Source organism: Littorina saxatilis, linkage group LG13 (assembly GCF_037325665.1).
Source record: "Littorina saxatilis isolate snail1 linkage group LG13, US_GU_Lsax_2.0, whole genome shotgun sequence".
NCBI lineage: Eukaryota > Metazoa > Mollusca > Gastropoda > Littorinimorpha > Littorinidae > Littorina > Littorina saxatilis.
This window is the reverse complement of record NC_090257.1, coordinates 561,160-582,661: the sequence shown is the minus strand read 5'-3', so window position 1 is coordinate 582,661 and position 21,502 is coordinate 561,160. Positions and strand designations below refer to the sequence as shown.

General features: G+C 42.7%; 1 protein-coding gene across 1 annotated transcript; it reads right to left on the bottom strand.

Annotated features, from left to right (window-relative positions):
* Window positions 1-7,632: 7,632 nt before the first annotated feature.
* Window positions 7,633-20,987, bottom strand: LOC138946209 (protein max-like). Its single transcript, XM_070317725.1, has 5 exons — window positions 20,843-20,987; window positions 16,675-16,755; window positions 15,390-15,509; window positions 14,223-14,343; window positions 7,633-10,098 (listed from the first exon to the last, which is right to left on the bottom strand). The coding sequence occupies exons 1-5, from the start codon at window positions 20,891-20,893 to the stop codon at window positions 9,887-9,889; spliced, it is 585 nt and encodes a 194-aa protein (XP_070173826.1). The 5' UTR covers window positions 20,894-20,987; the 3' UTR covers window positions 7,633-9,886.
* Window positions 20,988-21,502: the final 515 nt, after the last annotated feature.

Sequence of the window (21,502 nt, the reverse complement as noted above, 5' to 3'; positions counted from 1 at the left end):
AGAGACATACATACAATCTATGTCTCTGCTTTTACATATGGAATAAAAAGACACTCCCACTTGGACAGACACCCGGCAAGCATCTACAGCCAACATGCTTTCTGTGCAGCCTGGATTGTTTTCATGATTTAATCACTTGGACAGACACCCGGCAAGCATCTACAGCCAACATGCTTTCTGTGCAGCCTGGATTGTTTTCATGATTTAATCACTTGGACAGACACCCGGCAAGCATCTACAGCCAACATGCTTTCTGTGCAGCCTGGATTGTTTTCATGATTTAATCACTTGGACAGACACCCGGCAAGCATCTACAGCCAACATGCTTTCTGTGCAGCCTGGATTGTTTTCATGATTTAATCACTTGAAGGCCCACTGCGCCCCTGTGTTTTACATGGGATAAGACCATCCCCCTACTACCGGCACGGTTAGCCTAGTGGTAAGGCGTCCGCCCCGTGATCGGGAAGTCGTGGGTTCGAACCCCGGCCGGGTCATACCTAAGACTTTCAAATTGGCAATCTAGTGGTTGCTCCGCCTGGCGTCTGGCATTATGGGGTTAGTGCTAGGACTGGTTGGTCCGGTGTCAGAATAATGTGACTGGGTGAGACATGAAGCCTGTGCTGCGACTTCTGTCTTGTGTGTGGCGCACGTAATATGTCAAAGCAGCACCGCCCTGATATGGCCCTTCGTGGTCGGCTGGGCGTTAAGCAAACAAACAAACAAACAAACAATCCCCCTACTTCGCCACATACCAATCACCAACATTTTCTGGTGCAGACATTTGTGATGAATTTATATCGCAGATGCATACTACTTGCTTTCATCTTCACCGTGCTTTGTGGGTCGTAGACGACCCAGAACCTCACAAAATCGTCTTTATCTCTTAAACTATTTGGAGTTTTTAATTGAGACTTCATGTAATCTCCAATCACTATACGACCTTCCCATTGCCCACCTTTTGAAAGATTATCTTTGTAAACAAACAAATACACGATGACGTAATTTGAACTACACAGTCCGGATGATGTGGGTCGTGGACGACCCATATGGAATTACGTAAGGAATTTTACGTTGTTTATCCTTATTCGGATGGCGTGGGTCGTGTACGACCCATACTTTTTACGTTGAATCCTTCTTTGGAAAGTATGGGTCGTACACGTCCCACATCATCCGGACTGTGTAGTCCGAAGCGTGATCCGGTGAAGGTATAGGCCCACTCGTGAAAATAGTTCGCCTCCCCGTCACAGATCTCACCAGGCTTTAACACGGGATAAGACCATCCCTCCACTTGGTCACACGGGATAAGACCATCCCTCCACTTGGTCACATGGGATAAGACCATCCCTCCACTTGGTCACACGGGATAAGACCATCCCTCCACTTGGTCACATGGGATAAGACCATCCCTCCACTTGGTCACATGGGATAAGACCATCCCTCCACTTGGTCACATGGAATAAGACCATCCCTCCACTTGGTCACACGGGATAAGACCATCCCTCCACTTTTTCACATGGGATAAGACCATCCCTCCACTTGGTCACACGGGATAAGACCATCCCTCCACTTGGTCACACGGGATAAGACCATCCCTCCACTTGGTCACACGGGATAAGACCATCCCTCCATTGGTCACATGGGATAAGACCATCCCTCCACTTGGTCACATGGGATAAGACCATCCCTCCATTGGTCACATGGGATAAGACCATCCCTCCACTTGGTCACACGGGATAAGACCATATCCACTTGGTCACATGGGATAAGACCATCCCTCCATTGGTCACATGGGATAAGACCATCCCTCCACTTGGTCACATGGGATAAGACCATCCCTCCATTGGTCACATGGGATAAGACCATCCCTCCACTTGGTCACATGGGATAAGACCATCCCTCCACTTGGTCACATGGGATAAGACCATATCCACTTGGTCACATGGGATAAGACCATCCCTCCATTGGTCACATGGGATAAGACCATCCCTCCACTTGGTCACATGGGATAAGACCATCCCTCCACTTGGTCACATGGGATAAGACCATCCCTCCACTTGGTCACATGGGATAAGACCATATCCACTTGGTCACATGGGATAAGACCATCCCTCCATTGGTCACATGGGATAAGACCATCCCTCCACTTGGTCACATGGGATAAGACCATCCCTCCATTGGTCACATGGGATAAGACCATCCCTCCACTTGGTCACATGGGATAAGACTATCCCTCCATTGGTCACATGGGGTAAGACCATCCCTCCACTTGGTCACATGGGATAAGACCATCCCTCCATTGGTCACATGGGGTAAGACCATCCCTCCATTGGTCACATGGGATAAGACCATCCCTCCACATGGTCACATGGGATAAGACCATCCCTCCATTGGTCACATGGGATAAGACCATCCCTCCACATGGTCACATGGGATAAGACCGTCCCTCCACTTGGTCACATGGGATAAGACCGTCCCTCCACTTGGTCACATGGGATAAGACCATCCCTCCATTGGTCACATGGGATAAGACCATCCCTCCACATGGTCACATGGGATAAGACCGTCCCTCCACTTGGTCACATGGGATAAGACCGCCCCTCCACTTGGTCACATGGGATAAGACCGTCCCTCCACTTGGTCACATGGGATAAGACCATCCCTCCACTTGGTCACATGAGATAAGACCATCCCTCCACTTGGTCACACGGGATAAGACCATCCCTCCACTTGGCGGTCACACGGGATAAGACCATCCCTCCACTTGGTCACACGGGATAAGACCATCCCTCCACTTGGTCACACGGGATAAGACCATCCCTCCACTGGGTCACTAACCGAAAGTCAACACCCTGGCTGCTTGCTGTGGCGAGTTTGAATTTTTTTATGAATATATTTCCGAAAAAGAGACCAATGCTTTTTATGGAATTGATTCTTAACGATTCTTAGTCGAACGCAGAAGAAGAAGAAGATTCTTAAAAAACAAAAACAAAACTAACACTGTGCACAGAGCTGAACCAGGCTCTTCATTGTGGTATGTGACCAAGCGCAGGCCGAGATGTTCTCATCCAGTGTAAAAGCCAGAACAGATCTGAGGCGGTGATGCGACCTGTTTTCACGAGGCGGAGTGGACCACAGGCGGAAGGTAAGTGGACGATACCTTCTGCCTGTGAGTGGACCTTCAAAGCTGCAGGGTGGCCCACAAAGATGCAACCCACAAAACTACTTATACATTCTGCATCATATTCATTCTGCTCGTTGAATTAATTCATATTTGGTGTACATTAACTTCAGATTATGCATAACCCATCCACAAAATGGTAAGTTTGTTGGTCAAATGGTCTGACTTTTGTGCAATTTCAAAAAGAGTTTCCAGATTCGGGGATCGACCCAACAGTACGTGGTTTCGAAATTGAGCGGATGTATAGAAGTCATTAGCAATTTTGTGGGTTGCAATTTTTTGGGTCACCCTGTACACACACACACACACACGCCACCACCAGCACCATCCTCGTCTCGATTCCCCGTCTATGTTAAAACATTTAGTCAAGTTTGTAAAAAGATCGACTTTGAAAATCCGTCCAGACTACTAAAACCTGGCAAGCCGAAACCAGTTTCGGTGGGGCTGGAAATAGTGGGCCTGACGCAAAATGGAGAGGGAGGTGGCGGGGGGAACTGGTGACGTTAGGGCAAGGGGTGGAGCATTCCAACATAAGACCTAATTTGCAAAAAAACGAGTTTCTTTAATTCTGAGCGCATTGTCAAAGTAGGCATAACGTACCTGTATCTTTATGGATCCAGGAAATGATGAGGAATACAATGCAATGATTGTTAGTCTGTGAGCGAAAATTCGGTTTCAATGATAACTTTAATTACCAAACTAATTAAGTTTAAATTAAGCTTCCGAACTGAAATGCAATTCCATAGTCCGGACTGAGTCAAGGAGCGTTGAACCAAATTTCAATCAATTTGATTTAAAAGTAAGGTTGGAAAAATGTGTGAAACACATAATTAATGTTTAAATTACCACAAATATAAATACACAAATGTGAGCCGGCGTCCAATAAAGGATATAACGTTTGGCACCCAGGCACTATTTGTAACTATCAGGACACAATGTGACGACAATGGAAGTTAAACGCTGGCTTGTGTTCCCGTTGCCTCTCATTTCACAGTAGAAGAGTGACTGGAGACCGAGAAACTAGCTTTCACAAATAAGATCTCTCCTTCTCCCTCTCTGGAGGCGAGCGCTGAAACTAATTTTACTAAAACATTCCAGTCTTGTATTTGATGATTATAAGAAACTTAAGATTCTCCCATTAAAAGAAAGATTTAAATTAAATGAAGGCGTGCTCCTTCACAAAATACTTTCCGGCCGTGCACCACGAACTTTCGTTGCAAACTTTAAAGTCAAACCAAACCGAAAGTTTAACGTCCCAATTCCAAGGATAGATCTCTTCAAATCAAGCTTAGCCTATTCTGGTAGCGTCCTGTGGAATTCTCTCCCGGAATTTGTGCGAGTCCCAATACTTTCAAAAAACACCTTTCACTGTATTTAATGTTAAATTACGAAAAATCACAGTGATGGAAGACTTCGTTTAGTTATATTTTCATTTGTCCAAAGCATCAGTGTTCATTATATCCACACAAAAACACTCAAAGCTTTAATAACACATTTACTCATGCATGTGTATTCAGCATTGTTTTCACTACGTTACATATATATATATACGACGCTTTATATTTGTGTATAATATGTAAATATTCATATGTTGTTGTTTTTCTCTACCTTTTTTTCTACGTTAATATCCGTGTAAATATGTGATTAGATTAGTCCCCTCTCTGGGCGAAGGCTGGTTGAAAAAAAGTTCGTTGTATTGCTTATGCCACAACCCTCGAAAAATAAAATTTGATTTGATTTGATTTCTCTCTCTCTCAACGGCCTTTCGTCCAAGTCCAGTAATCCACGTCAGACGCTTGGTCATTCAGTTCTGCATAGATTATTTCCCTTATTTGGTTATTAATATTTTCTACTTTGCCTGTTATGGCACAACTTTAACCTCACAAGACGAGTTTGTTATCAATATTAGCTGATATGAAATGCTTGAAATAATTGTAATTAATTTGCATGAGTCAAATACCCCCCCCCCCCTTCTCTTGCTGTATATGTTAATCATATTCCTCATCTCCATTCCCCTCTTGCAATGAGAAAAACGTTCAATCTTGAAGCTATTATCCCAAAGATTGATTTGCAATTACCTCCCTTCAACCATTATCTGCCATTGTTAATCATGGTGGTATTTTGCTGCGAAGAGCCTGTTTCCGTCAAACTGATACTACTGTACAAATGTGCACTTGCTACTACTACTCTACAACCTTGCATATTAACAGATCTACACACACACACACACACACACACACACACAGTTTAAAAAGTAACACAACCAGTCACAAACATACTAAGAAAACACCAAGAAGTCAATATTGGGGAGTAATGTTGTTAACAATATTTACAGAGGAACCAATTATTGTGATAGTTTGAAATTGAATTCGTACATGAAAATTCATGAGTATAATTGAAAAAGAAAAACAAGTCAAAAGCATATTTTGAGATAACTGACCTGCTCACACACTGAAAGAAAAAAGGTGTGCTGGGAGTCTGCTGTCTTCGCCAATTTGTTGTCATAATAATAAACACACACACAAAAATCCATATGCTGCTCTTTGATAATCAGAAGACATGGACACACACACACACACACACACACACACACACACACACGTACATCAAGCCAAATTGCGCCCTTCACACACAAAAATGCTGCTTTTTGACAACTTGCAGAAATAGACAAAAACATCCACACACAGATGCAGACTCTTTCACAATTCACAAAACTAAGTACTTCACACGCACACACAAATGGGTACCTCACACATGCAAACACAAACGAGTACTTCATAGACACACACGCAAATACAAATGGGTACTTCACACACTCACACACATACGTTACTTGACAGCACCTAATAAATGCCTATAAAACACAAATAAGTTCTTCATCAACTTCTCTCTGTTGACAGCAGTGTCGATCATCAACAACAAGCACAATTTGTTCCCACTACATGTATTACTTGCGTTTGCAAATCACAAACAAAACATTTAGCATAAATCAATCATAGTAAACACAAATTGCATAGCACACGTTAAAAAACATCCTTGTCTATGCTGCCTATTAACCTCTTACCAGTGTGAGACAAAAAACAGTCCTCCACCAGATCGATAACAATCCAAACACAGAGACGGCCAACGTTCCAACATTCAGAATCAAGAGACAAGCATGGTGGGTAATTGGAACGTTTATTATTGTCAAAACAAAACGTTACATTTACTGGTACGTCGACCCAAAGGTCTTGGAAGTTGACAGAGAAACACTAATGAAACAGATAATGAACTTTGTCAGCATTCTGCAAGCAAGTAGCCACACTATCTTGAGATAAGTTCAGCACTCTGCAAGCAAGTAGCTACACTATCTTGAGATAAGTTCAGCATTCTGCAAGCAAGTAGCCACACTATCTTGAGATAAGTTCATTATCTGTTTCCTAAGTGTTTGTCTGTCTACTTCAAAAAGACCTTTGGGTACTGGTAAATGTAACGTTTTGTTTTCTAAGTACATTTACACATTTTCAGTGCAGTTTCTCTGTGTTATTTCATTTCTTCGATAAATTATCCTTCCCAGTACTTTGTGTATTCAGTACTCTATTTCTTCACTGTATAATTGCTGTCTTCAGTCCACTCTTTTCTGTAGTAGTCATTTCATATTTCCATTGAATCAGACTGACCCTAAAGCTAGATCACTATTGAATCATTCAGCAATTAGCATAGCAACACATAGCAACACATTATGTACACATGAGGAAGTCTTATGTACAAAAGAAAAACTCAGTCAACAATACAGAGCAAAATACATGTAATGTACATGGCAATCGGTACCAATCCCCCCCCCCCCCCCAATGTACATGGCAATCGGTACCAATCCCCCCCATTTGCTGCCCAAATGACTGGTTTATTGAAGACAGTCTGACAACTACAGTAGAACCCCCCTTTTAAGACCTTACAAAATCTGAGAAAATCAGGTCTTAAAAAGGAGGGAGTCTTAAAAAGGAGGGAGTCTTAAAAAGGAGGGAGTCTTAAAATGGAGAGAGTCTTAAAATGGAGGTAAATTTACAGAGGCTATGAACAAAACATCTGAACAATCCAGGTCAAAAAAGAGAGGGAGTCTGAAACTGGAGGGTCTTAGACGACGGGTTCCCCTGTAATCTTTACATGTGGATGACAGAGTTGTCTTTCCTGTTCCCAATGACCCTGCAAGTGTTTGGCGTGGGTGGGCTCAACGAGACAGAGTTGTCTTTCCTGTTCCCCATGACCCTGCAAGTGTTAGGCGTGGGTGGGCTCAACGAGACAGAGTTGTCTTTCCTGTTCCCAATGACCCTGCAAGTGTTAGGCGTGGGTGGGCTCAACGAGACAGAGTTGTCTTTCCTGTTCCCAATGACCCTGCAAGTGTTTGGCGTGGGTGGGCTCAACGACAAAAACAACACTTGAAGTCAGACCCCCCCCCCCCCCCCCCCCCCCCCTGTCTTTTGCAGACTTTCTGTCCATGAGGTTTGCACATTTTAACAAAACTCCCTCTCTTTTAAAACCAGATTTCTCGCAGTCTTCTGGGTGGGGGGTGGGGGGGGGGGGGGGGGGGGGAGGGTCCAGAGTATGGTGCAAACTAGCAATGGACTAAGACGCAGTGCCTACGGAACTCTTGCTACACCAAGCTGACAGTAAATGTTTCACTGAGAGTGATTCAAGAAGGAGTTCTGTCCCTTAGAAGGTAAATAAATAGCTGCCGTTGGACAATATCAAACGAGTACATGTATCTGTTATCAGCAAAACAATACCCTACTGGTACATGTGTCTGTAATCAGCAAAACAAGACCCTACTGGTACATGTGTCTGTAATTAGCAAAACAATACCCTACTGGTACATGTGTCTGTAATTAGCAAAACAATACCCTACTGGTACATGTGTCTGTAATTAGCAAAACAATACCCTACTGGTACATGTGTCTGTAATTAGCAAAACAATACCCTACTGGTACATGTGTCTGTTATCAGCAAAACAATACCCTACTGGTACATGTGTCTGTAATTAGCAAAACAATACCCTACTGGTACATGTGTCTGTAATTAGCAAAACAATACCCTACTGGTACATGTGTCTGTAACTAGCAAAACAATACCCTACTGGTACATGTGTCTGTAACTAGCAAAACAATACCCTACTGGTACATGTGTCTGTAACTAGCAAAACAATACCCTACTGGTACATGTGTCTGTAATCAGCAAAACAAGACCCTACAGGTACATGTGCACTGTAGCCATACGACCAAGTCATGCACATGCATGGAAGTTGCTCAGAATATTGTCTTCAGCCAAATGGTGATAAATGATTAGGCAATTCGGGGATGTTTATGGATACCTAGGCATAACCTTTTCCTCAGTGTGAAAAAGATTGATAGTTCTGAAATGACAACAATGTTTTAGACAGTTTACATGAAGTTTAGCCATTTTTGCCTTCCGTCAATGCCAAATGAAATCACTGGATGCCTCACATGGCATCATGCCACATGGGGAGACAAAGAAGGAACTAACAGTAACAGCCCTAGTCTTACACTTCAAAAATACCCTGGAAAGGGAGAACAGTTAAGTTCCAAACTGGAAAACAGATCTATCTAACCTCCTGCGCTACGCTCAAACAGCTCTAATGTTGAAACCAAGCAATGGCAACACTAATGTTGAAACCAAGCAATGGCAACACTAATGTTGAAACCAAGCAATGGCAACACTAATGTTGAAACCAAGCAATGGCAACACTAATGTTGAAACCAAGCAATGGCAACACTAATGTTGAAACCAAGCAATGGCAACACTAATGTTGAAACCAAGCAATGGCAACACTAATGTTGAAACCAAGCAATGGCAACACTAATATTGAAACCAAGCAATGGCAACACTAATGTTGAAACCAAGCAATGGCAACACTAATGTTGAAACCAAGCAATGGCAACACTAATGTTGAAACCAAGCAATGGCAACACTAATGTTGAAACCAAGCAATGGCAACACTAATGTTGAAACCAAGCAATGGCAACACTAATGTTGAAACCAAGCAATGGCAACACTAATGCATCTATCCTTTCTTCACTTTTCGTTTCACAAGCACTCATATACTCAAGCTACCACATGTACATAACTGAGATGTATTGTACGAGTTTTTGTGGGGTTTTTTTTTAGCGTGGCAAAGTTGCCGAAAAGCCCCTTAAAGTTTAGGCAATTTTCCAAAGTTTAAGACTGTCTTTGGCTTCACCTTTCCCTCACAGCAAAAAAGGTTTGAGCGATGGCAACGTTTTCAGCGATTTGAAATGTGTTTCAAAGTCTTGCCGAGGTGTACGTTTGAAGACAGACAGACATGAAACGTTGCAAAAAAGGAACCTCCAGGCAAGCATGAACTGCTAAAACAACTGCAGACAAAACAACTCTGTTGCTGCTGAGTGGCCCTGAAGATGGAAATCAGCTGCTTGAATGGTAACAGTTACTGCAGGACAAAAAGCTGCATCAAGAAAGTGTCTCTTGTTGACTCCACCTTGGGTGGTATGCATGAGAAAGAACCCAACTGGGTGGAACCCAAGCACTGGGTGGGATTGGTTAAGTCTCAATCGCAATTTGAAACAATCCGACACAGCGCCTAAGTCCAACCCAGATGAGCACTTTTGCATGCACACGAAGCCTGGTGTTCTTATTTGTTGGAAGAATTTGAATTTTAACACACACAGAAAAAGTTGTTCAGTCCGTTTTTCTCATCTTTTTACCACTAGCCTGGCCAGGGCTTGATTTTCTCTTCTGACTGTGGCCAGACTTGTGGTGTGCGATCGTAACTTTCCGTCCAACTTCAGTGGAGCTGCCTGCCTCTGCTGTGGTGCTACCCTGACTTGACAGGCCTTCCACCCCTGAGTCTGCGTCACTCAGTCCGTCTTCCTCGTCCTTTTCCTTCTTCACTGAAAGCAGCAAGGAACAAGAGATGCAATACAGTGGAAGCCCCTTGTTAAGACCATGAAATACATGATGGCCGATGAGTAAATACCGGGCTGTCATTGGCTGCTTATTAAAGACACTGTTCCTGGTCTTGTGCGCGCGCCGGCGTGTGTGTTGTGTTGTGTTGGTGTGTGGTTTGTGTATTTCATGCCTTAAATAAAATCCTAACTTCTAATATATATTAGTTATCAAGAAAACTCAAATCATGACAGAAGGAAAACTGGTGAATGAATATGTGAGTGTGTGAGAACTAAAATAAACATTTGTTAATACCATACAAAAATTAACACTGTCCAGCATTGCAGATATGATTGTAGGTGTGTGCACTTTTCTCTAAATTTACTCTGATGTCTCGTCTCCCTGGCGTTGTGTTTGTACCCTAGTGCCTGCACTTCACAAACCTGTCTGCGGCCTAAACTACCCTTCGTTCTCTAAAAATGCCGGCCTGACTAATCTCTAATGTAGGAAGATGACGAGAAGAAAGATGACTTCAACTAAACACAAAAAATAACTTTGATAGATAAACGGAGCCCACGCTTGGTTATAACTTTTCTATGAAATGTTTTAATCAACAATGTTAGAAAAGTCTGCAAACTCAGTCAAATTGATTACAAGTCAAATATATTATCAAAAACATCACATTTTCTACACAAGAAGAGCAAACGCTCGATCGAGTCACTTTCGCAGTTCTGAATATTATATGAGGCATCAGATGGACAGGAAGAAATTGCTATTCACAACACAATGAGTCACGTTCACATAAAATTTGAGCCCGGTCACTTTTATAGTTTCCGAGAAAAGCCCAACGTTAAGTTGTGTGTTGCCGAACAGAAAAGGCTAGTTATCTCCCTTGTTTTTCTGATAACGTTCGTAAAAGGCTACAGATGTAAATACTTTGATGTAAAGAATAATCCTACAAAGTTTCAATCACATCCGATGAACTTTGTCAAAGATATAAAATGACTAATTTTTCCTTTGACGCTGACCTGTGACCTTGAAAAAGGTCAAAGGTCAACGAAACCATCGTTAAAGTGTAGAGGTCATTGGAGGTCACGACTAAACAAAATATGAGCCCGATCGCTTTGATAGTTTCCGAGAAAAGATATAAAATGTCTAATTTTTCCTTTGACGCTGACCTGTGACCTTGAAAAAGGTCAAAGGTCAACGAAACCATTGTTAAAGTGTAGAGGTCATTGGAGGTCACGACTAAACAAAATATGAGCCCGATCGCTTTGATAGTTTCCGAGAAAAGTCCAACGTTAAGGTGGTGTCTACGGACGGCCGGCCGGACGGACTAACACTGACCGATTACATAGAGTCACTTTTTCTCAAGTGACTCAAAAACCCCGGGTCGCATTTAAAAGGCAATTCTCAAAATAGGCTATTAATATAAAAGTACCAAGTTACCTATCCTCCGATCCCCCTGAAACATGTTTGTGAGGCCTTGCACGTCGAGCGAACTAGTTTGATCCTTTATGGGATATTTTATCGCTAACGAACTTTCACCCAACCTATTTAGTTTTGTTGGGCACGAAATGGAAGAACGGTTCTTCCCTCACAGGGAAGTATAAAGTTGGTCTGAGACCTCTACGTGACCTTTTTTTTTTTTTTAAAGAACCGGTGGCGCACCACTAATATTATTCTGTTCCTAGTTCACCCTGACACCTAAATCATCATCCCCCTATTTGCTTGTACCGTACATGATCAGACCAGAAACCCGAAGGCACTATCTGGATCATGCAGGTCACTGAAGTCATAACGCCCCTCCCAACTACCTAGTTTAAGGACTGTTTAGTCAAGTGTCACCAGATACTCTGACAGTCCGGGCGGTTATGTTTCTACAGTCAAGTATCACCTGATACTCTAACCATCTGGGCGGTTATGTTTCTACAGTCAAGTATCACCAGATACTCTCACAGTCTGGGCGGTTATGTTTCTACCTAGTTTAACACTTTCGCGACGGGACGCTGATAAATCAGTAACCGCGCTGACACGCCCATGGACGGGACGCGCATTTTTCAGTATCAGTCATACAAGGTACAAGACTCGTGATTGCTTCCCGGTTTTTGAAGATTGCAATAAATTGAGTTGTTTCCCTTGATACACGTGGTTTTCTCTTCCGGCTTGATCAAATTAGTGCAGATTTGCGTGGTGTTTTCAAACAAAAAAAATGAATCGAAGGCGAGCCTTGTCACGGGAGGAGATTCTCCGGATGTTGGATCTTGAGGATCCTGTAGATCATGATACATCGTGTCGTTTTAGCCTCAAGAAAGCGATAATAGCAGTGATATTGAGGAAGAAACAGTCCCGTTGTTGCTAGTACGAGTCGGCAAACTACACGTGGTAGGGGGTGATACTGCTAGACGAACATGTATCTCGGAATCGTGCAGGAGCTATGGGGGCGTGGCAGCACTGATAACAATGGATGGCTGGAGCCTTCTAATCCTTTTGGAAATGTTCATAGGTGTACAGTTGGTACTTTGTTGTGAAAATGTGACTTATATTCAATATGGATTACCTAGACATCATTTGGTGAGTGTTACAGTTTTGTTTCATTTGAGTCAGGATGCTGTGAGTGAATGCGTGAGTTGCTTGTTTTTTTCTTTGTACTGTCTCCTTATTTCTGTGTACAATGTTAACAATATTTCAGCTAATTCATAGGTTTTACACCTTGTTTGGTTATAACATTATTTATAATACTTTCTGTTAAAAAATAACTTTTTAAAAAAGCAGTGGAAAATAAAACACACACAAAAAAACGTTAAAAAACACAAATTATCCCCCTTTCACCCCCCCTTTGCTAAAACAAATCGCGTGACAAACTTATAAATAGCACGACTGAACTGGGCATCCATTTTTGAATTAGTACACAAAATTTGGTGGTGATTGGACTTAATTCAAGCTTGCTAGACAGATTTCTTTACAATTACTGATTTTTGGGAAGTTTCTTGGTGGCAAGGTTGGGCAGGCAGGACGTTAACGCCGTGGCAGTGCTAGTCACAATAGTGTTAAGGACTGTTTGGTCAAGTATCACCTGATACTCTAACAGTCTGGGCGGTTATGTTTCTACCTAGTTTAAGGACTGTTTAGTCAAGTATCACCAGATACTCTAACAGTCCGGGCGGTTATGTTTCTACCTAGCTACACTTTCACCGCCTAACTATTCTTTGAACCCTTGCTGGTGTTTGAGATAAACGAAGCCAGCAGCATGCCGGGTTACCCTTTAAAGCAGCATGCCGGGTTATCCTTTAAAGCTAACTGACACACCCACTCTGGCCCAGACAACATTTTCCTGTTACTTTACCAATTCGGACCATGCAGACTGGCTCACTTATCGATTGCAACAACAACAAGTAACTACACCTTTTTCGTTGCTTGACCAAATAGAAAACTGCCTATCAATTACTTAAAATGCATCAATAAAAACTGTTCTCCATATTTCTACCCTTCAGCCTATCAACTGACGCCATTTCTTAATGTTTATGAACTTTTATCTGATAAATGATGTCGATACCGTTCAAAATGGCTGACCGAAACAGAAACTACGATTATCTCCCCTGCAGAGTCTATCAGTGTCGTTTTACCTTGGTTTCCAAACCATTGCTACATATCCCTTTAAAGGCTGGAGAACAGAGAGAACTCTCAAACCTTCAATCATGACATTTTATATAATGCTAACTTTTTCAAATGTGGCTTCTCCGCCGCACCTTCAAGCCGAATGTCTGTACTTGGGACAATATTTGCTTTAAAATAATAAAACACTTTGCTGCAAGATTCTGCCATCAATCAAGGTTGGGCGATTTAATTAACATAGAACCATACATGATTACTCAAAACACAAATAAACCGATTCCAGCAGTTCAGTTCAGTTTGATTAATCTACAAACATTGCGTGTCAGATATATATATATATATGACACCTGGTTGCTTCACTTTGGAACAAGAGTGTATTTCCATGACACTGTGATGGTGTTTGACACTGATGGATGGTGTCTTTTGCTATTGACGCCATTTAACTTGCATTCCTACCGTTCTCAAACCTCCATTACCCCCAAACCTGCGTGCTGAAAGAGGCAGAGTAACTTACGATCATTGACTTTCTTGGAAAACTGCTTCACTTTTTCCGTCAGTGCCAGGATCTGTTTGTGCTCCTCTGTCATGAATTTCACCTTGTCCAAAGCTTCCGCAATAATTGCATCTCTTGACATCTGCAAAACAAAACACTCCACTCTTCACAACCATCCTTTGTAAACTTTTGATGTGTACATATCACTTTCAAGCCTCAGTCAAAATATGCTGACTGTATGTATCACTTTCAAGCCTCAGTCAAAATATGCTGACTGTCTGTATCACTTTCAAGCCTCAGTCAAAATATGCTGACTGTATGTATCACTTTCAAGCCTCAGTCAAAATATGCTGACTGTATGTATCACTTTCAAGCCTCAGTCAAAATATGCTGACTGTATGTATCACTTTCAAGCCTCAGTCAAAATATGCTGACTGTATGTATCACTTTCAAGCCTCAGTCAAAATATGCTGACTGTATGTATCACTTTCAAGCCTCAGTCAAAATATGCTGACTGTATGTATCACTTTCAAGCCTCAGTCAAAATATGCTGACTGTATGTATCACTTTCAAGCCTCAGTCAAAATATGCTGACTGTCTGTATCACTTTCAAGCCTCAGTCAAAATATGCTGACTGTATGTATCACTTTCAAGCCTCAGTCAAAATATGCTGACTGTATGTATCACTACGAGTCAGCAAACATGTAAGCAAATTAAGCCCACACAGAAAACAAGCTATGTGTCAGCTTGTCTGGTTGTGCAGCATTCTTGCCAGTCTGTCCCCCAGTCTGTCCCCCAGTGTGTGGGAGAGAAAGTCAGTGTGTGAATGTGTGTGTGTGTGTGTGTGTGTGTGTGAATATGCTTGAATGTGTGTACAAACGGGTGTTTGACACTGATGGATGGTGTGTTTTAACTTTCAATTTAGGTAACACATTTTGTTTGCGCCTCACCGTGACTGTCACGTAATTGCCAGCAATCAATTCTATAAATCGTTTCAAATCTGTTATTTTTATCCACCACTTTTCAATGTACAAAAAAGTCAACATTTTGATTATTTCAAGCATCTACCAATGATTTAATCTGAATAAGGAAATATACTAATTACTACAGAAAATATAGATACTTCCACATAATTAAATAGGTTTGATGCAAGAACCACCTTTTCAGCATAAAGCTTACAATCCTCACCTTAGGTGTTGTAGGCGAATCTTTTTTAATCGTGTTCAGGAGGGTGTCAAAGGCAGCCGTCAGATCATTTCTGCGTTGTTTTTCCAGAGCGTTATGGTGAGCGACTTTCCGTTTGGGAATCTGCCAACACAGATGCAAGATTTTAACAAATGTACACATAATTTGACAAGCACCTATGATGGCATATCATTTTTACTCACATCGCATAAACACCAGCACGCTACATGCAATCATGTACCTTTACCTCTTGTGTACCCAGAAATGCAGGAACGGAGAAAGGGTCTACAACGTAGCGTAACGAGATGAGGATATGACCACTCGACCAGTACCCCGCAGTCTCGCACTCCCAGCGCCGCCAGCTGTTTAACACTCCTGCTGGGTAGTCCAGTTAGGTTTGGCTTGGATCATTCAGTGTAGCAGTACTGTATCAGACTGATCTTATCAAAGTGAAACTGAACTCAGCAGTTTATGGCAGTCTCGCGTAGGGCACAAGATCTAGTGTGACCTGTTTTCCACCAGGAACTGCGACCAGACGCGATCCTTATACACAAGAAAACATAAAGAAAAACACTTTTTTTTTTTTTGCTTTTGCGGAAATCCGCGAAATCACAGAGATTTGAATGACATGAGTGCTAAAAGTAAAACTAACAGTTGTTTGCATTTCATTTTGCTGCCCCATCAAGACTTACTTAATTGCGCCCCCCCCCCCCCCCCCCATCAAGACTTACTTAATTGCCCCCCCCCATCAAGACTTACTAAATTGCCCCCCCCCCCCATCAAGACTTACTTAATTGCCCCCCCCACCCCCCATCAAGACTTACTCAATTGCCCCCCCCCCCCCCCCCATCAAGACTTACTTAATTGCCCCCCCCCCCCCCCACCCCCGTTCAAAACCAAAACTCTACTTTGAATTCCTAATGACTGTGACATACAAAAAGCCTATTCTGAGAGTGTCCCTTTATGAAATTCTAAACATCTGACCATAGTATGACTATGACCATAGTATGACTATGACCATAGTATGACTATGACCATAGTATGACTATGACCATAGTATGACTATGACCATAGTATGACTATGACCATAGTATGACTATGACCATAGTATGAGCATTTAATCAAATAATAATTTGTCATCGCAGAACAGTAACACAGCACTCACTTTCTCTCTACCTCCACTTGAATAGGATTAATGAATGATTCGCAACACCTGAACTTCCTCATAAAATGTAAAAGTTAACAGTCTATGAGAATATTCCTGTGTAGCTTCATTACAGAAACATACCCGCCTCGATGTACTGGTAGTTTCCACCTGGTCACCGTTTTCATCATCTTGATCATCCTCACCATCTGTGTAGTAAGAGTCCTGTTAATAAACAAAAACAAAATGAGAAGAAATATTAATGAGGCTGAATTATAGATGTAGAACTAGAAGGAAGCATGGTGAACAAAGTTTGTTAGAGAAACGCCAAATGCTACTGCAATGGTGCATTCAATTATGTAGTCTGCTCTAAAGATGTAAATGAGTGTACTTCAAGGTAATTGAAAACGCCACGATCAAATTATGTACAGCGATGTGTCTAAAAAGCAGAAAATATGAAGATATTTAGGGTATTCTGCTCTCCACCTCTTTTTCCATCTCATATTCATACACACAATACACGTACACCCAAAAAGCACACGAAAAAGGGTACACATACATGGAAGTCAGTTGGCATCTGACATATTCCAATTAACTGGACCAAAGGTCTGATTCATACAAACACATGGCAGTACGATGTCGTAATGTTTTAAGCAGAGAGCGGTCATTGTCCGAGAAAAATTCCATTCCCTAGGACAGCAGTTACACGTATTCGTTAGTTTTTGTTGACACAAATCCACCACAGTCGTCAAGCCCTCTCGCATAAAGGTGCACTGAATTTGCATTGCGGACCATGCGTTGTGGTGTACTGTATTTCTGTACTTTGCAGTATGAGCCATTTGGGCACACCTGTATGCACTTGGTCAACAAAAACGCCTCTCAGTCTCTGTCTCTGTCTCTGTCTCAGTCTCTGTCTTAAACTTAAAGCAGTAAAAAGAAATCTGGGCACTTTCATTGTTTCAAGGTGTCGGTGGTATCGGTAGAACCTTAAAACAAAGGTGATAGTTATCCTGGCCCCTTTCTGCGTTTGTGTTGTTTGGTTTGCAGCATGCTGAAGTAAGTAGTACTGGAGACAAATCAAATTCAACCGACCAAGTCTTGCGTCTGCTTCAGTTTCCTTCAGATTGAAGACAGATTTTGACGATGTGCACCAAAAAAAAAGCTGAAACCTAAAAGACTAACAAAGGCGTAACACTTTTTTCTCCCCTGAAAGCGGCGTATGGCTGCCTGAATGGCTGGGTGAAAACGGTCGTACATGTAAAAACCCACTCATGCAAAATCATGAGTGAACATGGGAGTTTCAGCCTACAAAGAAGAAGAAGAAGAAGAAGAAGAAGAAGAAGAAGAAGAAGAAGAAGAAGAAGAAGAAGAAGCTTAACACTATTGGATTTTCAAGTTTTTCTACATGTACATGTCTTTCTTTATTTGGTGTTTAACGTCGTTTTCAACCACGAAGATTATATCGCGACGGGGAAAGGGGGGAGATGGGATAGAGCCACTTGTCAATTGTTTCTTGTTCACAAAAGCACTAATCAAAAATTTGCTCCAGGGGCTTGCAACGTAGTACAATATATTACCATAACATTTCTCACATACTGCTTGACTAAAATCTTTACAAAAATTGACTATATTCTATACAAGAAACACTTAACAAGGGTAAAAAGAGAAACAGAATCCGTTAGTCGCCTCTTACGACATGCTGGGGAGCATCGGGTAAATTCTTTCCCCTAACCCGCGGGGGGTACATGTACATGTATTGTACACGACCAGTTCTAAACAAAAGAAGTAGAAAACGTGGGGAGTGTCATTCGAGAAAACAACAACGTCGGCGGAAAGCGAAGTTTCGTCCCTTTTAGCAAATGGGACTTTTACATTTTCCTAAGGTACATACAAAATTAAGTTTGTTTCTTTTGTCATTTATTCCCACACATGAAGATAGCCACGAAGAACAAGCCCACCATTTTGTCGTCTTCTCGAGTGCCAATCAAACTCAAAGTAACTTAGTAAGATCAAGAGTAAGACTACTAAGTTTGTTTCCAATTTTTCTGTTTGTTTGAAACAACAACAACAACAATTGTATTTGTGTGTGTAACTGAGTGTTGTGTGTGTGTAATCTCCCTGTTTGCTGGAGCTAGCCACTCTCGGTAACAGTGACTCAACCGCAGGACTCTGAGACGTTCACAAAAACCCAGTCCTCTACGGAGGAAGAAGAAGAACATCTCAGGACATAATTTGTCCTATTGGTGTGAATGTGTAAACAACATCCCTGCACATAAACATTATGAAAAAAAAAAATAGGTGTGGTTACGGTAACATAGCGAAATAAAATAGGGTAGGAAGGTAGGCAATCACTTTTTTTTAAACTTTTTTTTCTAATGTGTACAAATTAAACCTACTTGACAAGGAAATAAGTGTGCGACTCGGGGGCTTTCGCTTTCATTGCGTTTTTTGCACTCGTTTTTTTTGGTTTTTGTGGGGTTTTTTTTACTGTACATAATAAAAAGTTACAGGGTCGGCCCCTAAAAATAGGGTAGGTCGGGTTACCGTAACCACACCTATTTTTTTTTTAGGCCTTAAACAACAAAGGAACGCTGACAGTGACAAGTACAAGCAAAATTAACACACTACATTTGCAAAACTAACAATGGAAACACACTAATGTGTGCACCCCCCCCCCCCCCCCACAGCAATTATGTATACACACACAAATATATTTGTGTTTACACCCCTAAGATGACATTGAAAGATTCTGATGATTCATGAGTGAGCAACACACATCATCATGTTACTAGTAATTCTAGTTTCTACACACACAAAAGTGTGATACCAGTCTGCCGCAATCAATGTCTAAAATGTTACAAGATACGGTTTCTGTATGAGTGCATGTGTGGTGTGTGTATTTGTGTGTGAGTACATGTGTGGTGTGTGTATTTCACTATTTGTGTGTCTTGATCTTGATGGATTACGCTGCTGGGTACCAGAAGACTGGCGTAAATGCAGCGGGGGAGAGTGCGGCAGTCTAATGGTGGTGTACGGCTGCTAGCTTGGCTTTAAAGATGCCAATGCTTTTGGAGGTTACAGTATTGTCCTCAAGTAGATTCCAGTCTTGTGCCGTCTTCACAAAAAAGGAGTTCCTAAACTGATCAGTGCGGCCGTGTGAGTGAGTGCGTGTGACTGTAAGGCACAGACAGTCACTTGTGAACCAAAAAGTGACTGTCACATTGTCTCTCTGCCTCACATAAACCAAACACACACACACACCACACAGAGAGAAACAGTTATGAATATGATTATGAGTCAAACATGTCGATAAACATCACTAACAAAGCAAACCAGATGCTTGGCTTTCTCCGACGCAACTTAAGAGTCGGCTCACAGGAAGTGAAGCAGAGAGCCTACTTTGCCCTTATCCGTTCTCCCCTGGAATTTGCGAGTCCCGTGTGGGATCCGTACACCTGCAAGGACGTGGATCGTCTCGAAGCTGTGCAGCGCAGGGCAGCCCGATGGGTTGTAAATCGCCACCGCAAGACTTCGAGCGTTGACGCCATGTTGGAACACTTGCAGTGGCCCACACTTCAAGATCGGCGCCGCAGAGCCCGCCTCATCACCATGTACAAATTCTCCAATGGCTTGCTGTCGATCAACACCCGCAACACACCCACCCCAAATCCCACCGCCAAAAGCACCAGACTCCTTCACGATGCTGCCTACCAGCTACCGTTGTGCCGCACAACCTACCGCCAGAAGTCTTTCTTTCCACGCACCATCGTGGACTGGAACGCGCTCCCGGGTGAGGTCGCTCTCAGCCCCTCTCTGGAAGCCTTCAAATCCCGGATCTAGACACCCCTCCCCACCCCCACCCCCCCTCCCCCCGCCCCTGATCCTCCCCACCTCCCTCCTCTATTTCTACCCCCCACTAGCTATCACTGAACCCCCGGGCAGATCTGATAACACCAGCTGCAAATCATCTTCGCAACTCTCTCCAAAGTCTGCAGAATCTTCACTTTGATGAAGGCGGCAGTCCAAAGAAAGAAGAAGAAGAAGAATCCTAGTTCACAAGTATAACCTCTGAGCAGATGCGTGCGTTAGTTGCTGACTGCTCTTTCGTGCGATTGTCATGTCTTCAAACAAACGATGTGATATTGCCACAAGCGCTTGCCAATGTAATGTTCCTGTGTGTACTGTATACGAATGATTGCATCAGTCCATGTGTGCAAGTTAGTAAACAAACAATGAACACGTGCTCTCAGTTACAAAACCACATGCACAGCAAAACAAAATCTCAAAATCTGCAGAAATAGTGTGGACTTACGTCTGACCCGGACAACCCGTCAACATCTACGTTTTCCTCCTCATTCGACATTTCACTGTATGATACTTTTGAAAACCGACGTTATGTAAAAAGAAATACGCGAAGAAATATTCTCGCGAAGCTCAGACACAACCGGAAGCACTCTTCTTGCTAAACAAACTTTCTGATCCGGAAGTAGCTCTTCTGCACAAGCAAGACAACTTCTAACCGAATCGGATCGAAAACAACGACAGACAGTGAGGACTCTGTTCTTCTTCTTCTTCTTAGTGATAGGTAGCCAACATCAGCATGGTGATGAATCTGCTACGCTTGGGTGATGGTGGTTCCGGTCTATTGCTTGGTCAGGGGTGAAGTTCAGGGGGGGGGGGGGGGGGAGGTTGGGGGTAGGGGGGGGGGGGGAGGGATGATGGGTCAGTGGAGAGTTGCCAGCCTGGCCTGAAAGGATGCCAGGGATGGCGCTGTGGCAGTTTCTACAGGCAGGCGGTTCCACTCTGGAATGGTGCGCGGGAAGAATGTTTTCTGCCTGTAGGCTGTCCTGGAGTGGGGGATTTCGTAGGACAGAGCGTGGGTCTGCCTGGTCGTGCACTTGGGTGGTCTTGGCTTTGGTGCGTGGTTACTCTTTACTGCGACAAGGTCGTGGTGGACTTTGTAGAAAGTTGT

Excerpts from the sequence above, each read along its gene's own strand:
- LOC138946209 (XM_070317725.1), bottom strand. The coding sequence starts at position 20,893 with ATGTCGAATGAGGAGGAAAACGTAGATGTTGACGGGTTGTCCGGGTCA. Across the intron at positions 16,756-20,842 it reads ACGGGTTGTCCGGGTCAGAC|GACTCTTACTACACAGATGG; the intron begins GTAAGTCCACAC and ends GTTTATTAACAG. Across the intron at positions 10,099-14,222 it reads TTCCAAGAAAGTCAATGATC|TGAAGAAGGAAAAGGACGAG; the intron begins GTAAGTTACTCT and ends TGCTGCTTTCAG.